Source organism: Carcharhinus amblyrhynchos, chromosome 30 (assembly GCF_965287045.1).
Source record: "Carcharhinus amblyrhynchos chromosome 30, sCarAmb.v2.hapA, whole genome shotgun sequence".
NCBI lineage: Eukaryota > Metazoa > Chordata > Chondrichthyes > Carcharhiniformes > Carcharhinidae > Carcharhinus > Carcharhinus amblyrhynchos.
This window is the reverse complement of record NC_137353.1, coordinates 18020204-18026689: the sequence shown is the minus strand read 5'-3', so window position 1 is coordinate 18026689 and position 6486 is coordinate 18020204. Positions and strand designations below refer to the sequence as shown.

The following is a 6486-nucleotide window of genomic DNA, read 5'->3' as shown; positions in this document are numbered from 1 at the left end:
TCATCCAGACTTGAAACATTAGCTCTATTTTCTTCACACAGATGATGTGTTGAGATTTTCCAGCATTCTTTGTTTTTGTTTCAGATTTTAACATCCACAGTAATTTGCTTTTACCTTAACCTCAATTGCCAGTTCACGACACCTAGTTCTAATTTCCGTCATAATTGCCCTTATTTAAATTTAAATTGTTAGACTTGGATACACTCTTCTCTCCCTGAAACTGAAGGGTCATCCAGACTTGAAACATCGGCAATATTCTTTCTCCACAGCCCTGAGCTTTTCCACTGTTTTCTGTGTTTGTTTCAGATTCCAAACAGTATTTTGCCTTTATCTGAATGCAAGTTATGATTACTCCTACTCAGGGATGCCTTCACGATGAGGTTATCAATTGATCCCATCTCATTGAATAATACCAAGTCTAGTATCATCTGCTCTCTGTAGGCTCCAGAATATGCTGTTCTAAGAAACTATCCTGAAAACATTCTGTGGACTCTTCACCTATGCTACCTTTGCCCATTTGACTTCTCCAGTCTATATGCGGATTAAAATTCCCCATGGATGGCACAGTGGTAACACTGCTGCTTTCGGGTGCTAGGGACTCAAGTTTGATTCTGGCCTTGGGTGACTGTGGAGTTTGTATGTTCTCCCTGTGTCTGCATGGGTTTCCCCCAGATGCTCTAGTTTTCCCCCCACAGTCCAAAGATGTGTAGGTTAGGTGGATTAGCCATGCTAAATTGCCCTTAGTGTCCAAAGGTGTGTAGGTCAGGTGGTATCTAGGCTGATAGCAGAGTTGAGGGGGTTGAGCTATGAGGAGAGGCTGAATAAACTAGGCTTGTACTCGTTAGAGTTTAGAAGAATGAGGGGAGATCTCATTGAGACGTATAAGATGATGAATGGGATGGATAGGATAGAGGTGGAAAGACTCTTGCCGCTCAAAAAAGACAGTAGGACTAGGGGGCACAGCCTCAAGATAAAAGGGGGGTGGTTTATGTTCTTATGATTGACCATGGGAAATGGGTGGGGTTACAGGGATAGGACAGAGGGGAGGGCTTGAGTAGGACACTGTCGGAGAATCATAGAATTACTACAGTACAGAATGAGGCCATTTGGCCCATCGAATATGCACTGACAACAATCCGATCCCAAACCCTCTCCCCAGATGTTTACTCCACTAATTCCTCTAACCTATACGTCCCTGGACACTATGGGAATTTTAGCATTGCTAATCAACCTAACCTGCACACCGTTGGACATCAGTGCAGAGTGGCCTCCTTCTGCATTGTAGAGATTCTATGAAGCTCCCATTGTCCCTTCCCTCTCAGCCCCAAGCCTCAGCACCACTGTCTGTGCTGTCCAGGTTGTAGAATGTACCTGGTTGCTGGGTTACCCATTTGTGATTGACAGCTAATTAGTGCGCACGCGTACCTCAAGCCTTGCTCTAATTACGAGGTTACAGCATCCTGATCTTTAAAGATGGCGGCGAGCTGGCGGCTGTTCCTATTGGTGCTGGCGTCGGAGGTGGGCGGGGCTGGTCCGGAGTGGGAGGCGGAGCCTGAGCCTGAAGACGAGCGAGGAGGTAGATATAGCGGAAAGCCGGAAGCGGCAGCAAGCACCAGAACCCCAGCCCCGGGATCACCAGGCCAGGCCCAGCCCTAGCCCCAAGTCCGGGATCACCAGGCCAGGCCCAGCCCTAGCCCCAAGTCCGGGATCACCAGGCCAGGCCCAGCCCTAGCCCCAAGTCCGGGATCACCAGGCCAGGCCCAGCCCCAAGCCCGGGATCGCCGGGCCAAACCCAGCCCCAAGCCCGGGATCGCCGGGCCAAACCCAGCCCCAATCCCAATCCCGGGGTCGCCGGGCCAAACCCAATCCCGGGATCGCCGGGCCAAACCCAATCCCAATCCCGGGATCGCCGGGCCAAACCCAGCCCCAACCCCGGGATCGCCGGGCCAAACCCAGCCCCAACCCCGGGATCGCCGGGCCAAACCCAGCCCCAACCCCGGGATCGCCGGGCCAAACCCAGCCCCAACCCCGGGATCGCCGGGCCAAACCCAGCCCCAACCCCGGGATCGCCGGGCCAAACCCAGCCCCAACCCCGGGATCGCCGGGCCAAACCCAGCCCCAACCCCGGGATCGCCGGGCCAAACCCAGCCCCAATCCCAAGCCTGGGATCGCCGGGCCAAACCCAAACCCAATCCCAATCCCAACGCCGGGCCAAACCCAATCCCAATCCCAACCCCGGGGTCGCCGGGCCAAACCCAATCCCAATCCCAACCCCGGGGTCGCCGGGCCAAACCCAAACCCAATCCCAATCCCAACCCCGGGGTCGCCGGGCCAAACCCAATCCCAATCCCAACCCCGGGGTCGCCGGGCCAAACCCAATCCCAATCCCAACCCCGGGGTCGCCGGGCCAAACCCAATCCCAACCCCGGGGTCGCCGGGCCAAACCCAATCCCAGTCCCAACCCCGGGGTCGCCGGGCCAAACCCAATCCCAAGCCCCGGGTCGCCGGGCCAAACCCAAACCCAAACCCAATCCCAATCCCAATCCCAACCCCGGGGTCACCGGGCCAAACCCAATCACAATCCCAACCCCGGGGTCGCCGGGCCAGGGCCAAACCCAATCCCAATCCCAATCCCAACCCCGGGGTCGCCGGGCCAAACCCAATCCCAATCCCAACCCCGGGGTCGCCGGGCCAAACCCAATCCCAATCCCAACCCCGGGGTCGCCGGGCCAGGGCCAAACCCAATCCCAATCCCAACCCCGGGGTCGCCGGGCCAGGGCCAAACCCAATCCCAATCCCAACCCCGGGGTCGCCGGGCCAAACCCAATCCCAATCCCAACCCCGGGGTCGCCGGGCCAAACCCAAACCCAATCCCAATCCCAATCCCAACCCCGGGGTCACCGGGCCAAACCCAATCACAATCCCAACCCCGGGGTCGCCGGGCCAGGGCCAAACCCAATCCCAATCCCAATCCCAACCCCGGGGTCGCCGGGCCAAACCCAATCCCAATCCCAACCCCGGGGTCGCCGGGCCAAACCCAATCCCAATCCCAACCCCGGGGTCGCCGGGCCAGGGCCAAACCCAATCCCAATCCCAACCCCGGGGTCGCCGGGCCAGGGCCAAACCCAATCCCAATCCCAACCCCGGGGTCGCCGGGCCAGGGCCAAACCCAATCCCAATCCCAACCCCGGGGTCGCCGGGCCAGGGCCAAACCCAATCCCAATCCCAACCCCGGGGTCGCCGGGCCAAACCCAATCCCAATCCCAACCCCGGGGTCGCCGGGCCAAACCCAATCCCAATCCCAACCCCGGGGTCGCCGGGCCAAACCCAATCCCAATCCCAACCCCGGGGTCGCCGGGCCAAACCCAATCCCAATCCCAACCCCGGGGTCGCCGGGCCAGGGCCAAACCCAATCCCAATCCCAACCCCGGGGTCGCCGGGCCAAACCCAATCCCAATCCCAACCCCGGGGTCGCCGGGCCAAACCCAATCCCAATCCCAACCCCGGGGTCGCCGGGCCAAACCCAATCCCAATCCCAACCCCGGGGTCGCCGGGCCAAACCCAATCCCAATCCCAACCCCGGGGTCGCCGGGCCAAACCCAATCCCAATCCCAACCCCGGGGTCGCCGGGCCAAACCCAATCACAATCCCAACCCCGGGGTCGCCGGGCCAAACACAGCCCCAACTCTGGTAGCAGCCAGCATCCTAACTCCGGGATCAATAGGCTAAACCCAACCCTGGGATCACCAGGCCAACTCCAACTCCAACCCCGGGATGAGGCCATGATGTGGATTGGGGCAGTGGGTCCCAGAGAGGCCAGGGAGCATTCATTGGCTGTCTATGTCCAAGTCTGCTGTATAATATCTGTCACTTTGTGTCTCTAGTGTAGTATCTGCCACTTTGTGTCTCCAGTGTGGTATCTGCTGCTGGTCAGAACAATCTGTTACAAGTCTCCAAAAATGATGGAAGTGGCAGTCTGGATACACAATTGGTTCAGGGAGAGAAGTGGAGAGTAATGTGGACAATTGTTTTTCAGACTGAAGGGAGGTGTACTGTGGTGTTTTCTCAGGGGTTGGTATTAGAAGTACTAGCCTTTTTGATACGTTATTGAGCTGGACTTGGGTATACAAGGCATATTTCAAAGTTTGCAAATGATATAGAACTCGGGAATGTAATAAACAATGATGGAGATATTAACAGACATAGACTAGTGAAATGGGTAAATATTGGTGGAAGTTTAAAGCAAATAAGTTTCATGTGATACATTTTGGTAGCAAGAGTGAGAAGAGGCCATTTAAGAAAAAACAACTTGAGAAAGGTGTTAACAAAACATCCAAGATCTTTGAATTTAGTAATAGAGAAATGGAGTACAAAAACAAGGAAGTTATGCCAAATCTTTATAAAGCACTGGTTAACCCTCAACTGACTTATTCCATTCAATTCCGGAAATCACATTTTAGGAAGGATGTCCAGGTCTTGCAGAGTGTGCAGAGCGGATTTACTAGAATGGTACCTAAGGTATGAGGAGAGGCTAGAGAAGCTCCTTTGAGTGAAGAAGGTTGAGATATGATGAAGGTGTACAAATCTGAGAGATTTTGTAGAATCAAGAAAGGAGAACCGTTTCCAGTGGCAGAAAGTTTGGTAACCAGCGAACACAGACTTAAGGTAATCGGTGTCAGAATCCGAGGAACAGGAGGAACATTTTAGTTTTTACACAGCCAGTTGTGATCTGGAATGCGTTGCCTAACAGAGTAGTGGAAGTAAACAATAGCTTTCAGAAGTGAATTGGATAAATGCTTGAAGAGGAAAATATTAGGCTATCGGGGAAGAGTATGGGATTAATTGGGTACTGCAGAGCTAGCAAAGACATGATGGGTGAATGATCGTTTTCTGTGCCTTTTAATAATCCTTTGTTGCAGCTTTTAGCAAGAGATTCATCCCACTATTTGTATGCAAGTAAACTCCAAATTTAGCACAGGATGCTAAGAATCTCTGACTGGGGATAGCGTAGCAGTATATAATTTCTCTTAATAGAAAATGAGATAATTGTTTGAAAAAGAAGAATATTAAACAGTTCAGGGCCACAACTGGTTGTCTCATGTGATGGACCGAATGGCCTATTTCTGAGCTGGAACCTTTTCTGGTTCTGTAAATTGTAACATCAGGACGTTTATATTCATCTCGTGGTTTCCAAATGACTAACTACAGAACCGGGGGAACAGCAGGTAGAACAACAGCAAATATTTTGGTTTAAAAATCGATTAAATCCAAACAATTGGTTTGCTGAATGAAGCATCACATTTGAGATGTTTGGGAATTTTTAATTGTCTTAAGTATTTGGTAAATCTACAATGAGATTAAACACCAGCTTTGTGAACTGGATCCATGTTGAAGACTTGGATTCCACTTCATTTCAGAAGGTCTTGAGTTTTGACACCTTGAGGTTTAATGTCTGTCTATTCCCAGGTATTCCGGCTTTCCAGTGGAATGAATGGGAGCCCTGGGTGTGTATGTGTGACATTGGCAAGCAAGGGCGGATCCGTTACTTTGTGGTGTCCTCGGAGATGGCCAAAAGGAACGTGGACCTGGAAGAATTCTGGCAGGTCAGGCCCTGCACCCTCGCCGACTGTCAATTTTGCCAGACCACCGAGTGCCCGATACCGGAGGTCGGAGAGACCGCGGCCTCCCGATTTGGCCACCGGCCCGCCGCTGGCTCCCTGCGAATTCCTGACACCAAAACAGCCCAGGCAAATTCCTATGACAGCCTTCCAGTGATCGATGATGTTGGGTAGGATGTGTCTCCTTCGCTCAACAGCCTCTGCCCGAGGGAGTGATCAGCATCACACCTCTGATCATTGTAGAGAAATAAATCGTACCACAGAGAGTTTGCTTCAACTTGTGTTTCAATAAAACTCCCCCCATCCACTTCCCCATCCCAAACCGTCCCCTTAGAAACTCATCCACCATAGACAGTCTAGACACCTGTGGAAATGATCTAGTCTGTAGCTGAAATGTTGGAACACCAGTTTAGGTTGTGTGGTACACATAAGTTCTTTAGAATAAGACAGAGAAGTTATAATACAAAAGCAAGCCATTTGACCCAACCCTCCTTTACTCTCCACACCAGCATGTAGTTGTAACCATATTTACTCATTTTGTTCCTTATTTTCCCAACGCTGCACCCCCCGCCCCCCAATCTAATCCTGAACGTTAACACAGTTTCTGCCTCAGCCACAGACCTTGGTGGTGAATTCCACTGGAAATAGACTGCTTCTATGTGCCATCCCTTATCTTTCAAGACTTTTATTCAATGATATTACCCCTCATCTGTGTTCTGTTAATGAGAAAAGATTCATTTGTCAGATTTGTCATTTTTTTGTAGTTGCTGCAATTGTTCTACAAGCCAGTCCTCAGAAAATATGTTGCATCTTGAAACTTGTGTGCAACACCATACCCTAATTTGTTTTAACTGAAGGCCACTTAGCC

The 6486-nt window shown here is 52.0% G+C and overlaps 1 protein-coding gene across 1 annotated transcript; it reads left to right on the top strand.

Annotated features, from left to right (window-relative positions):
• The first annotated feature begins 1473 nt into the window (after positions 1-1473).
• Positions 1474-5884, top strand: LOC145360031 (uncharacterized). Its single transcript, XM_080214929.1, has 2 exons — positions 1474-1576; positions 5467-5884. The coding sequence occupies exons 1-2, from the start codon at positions 1474-1476 to the stop codon at positions 5790-5792; spliced, it is 429 nt and encodes a 142-aa protein (XP_080071055.1). The 3' UTR covers positions 5793-5884.
• The last annotated feature ends 602 nt before the right edge of the window (positions 5885-6486 follow it).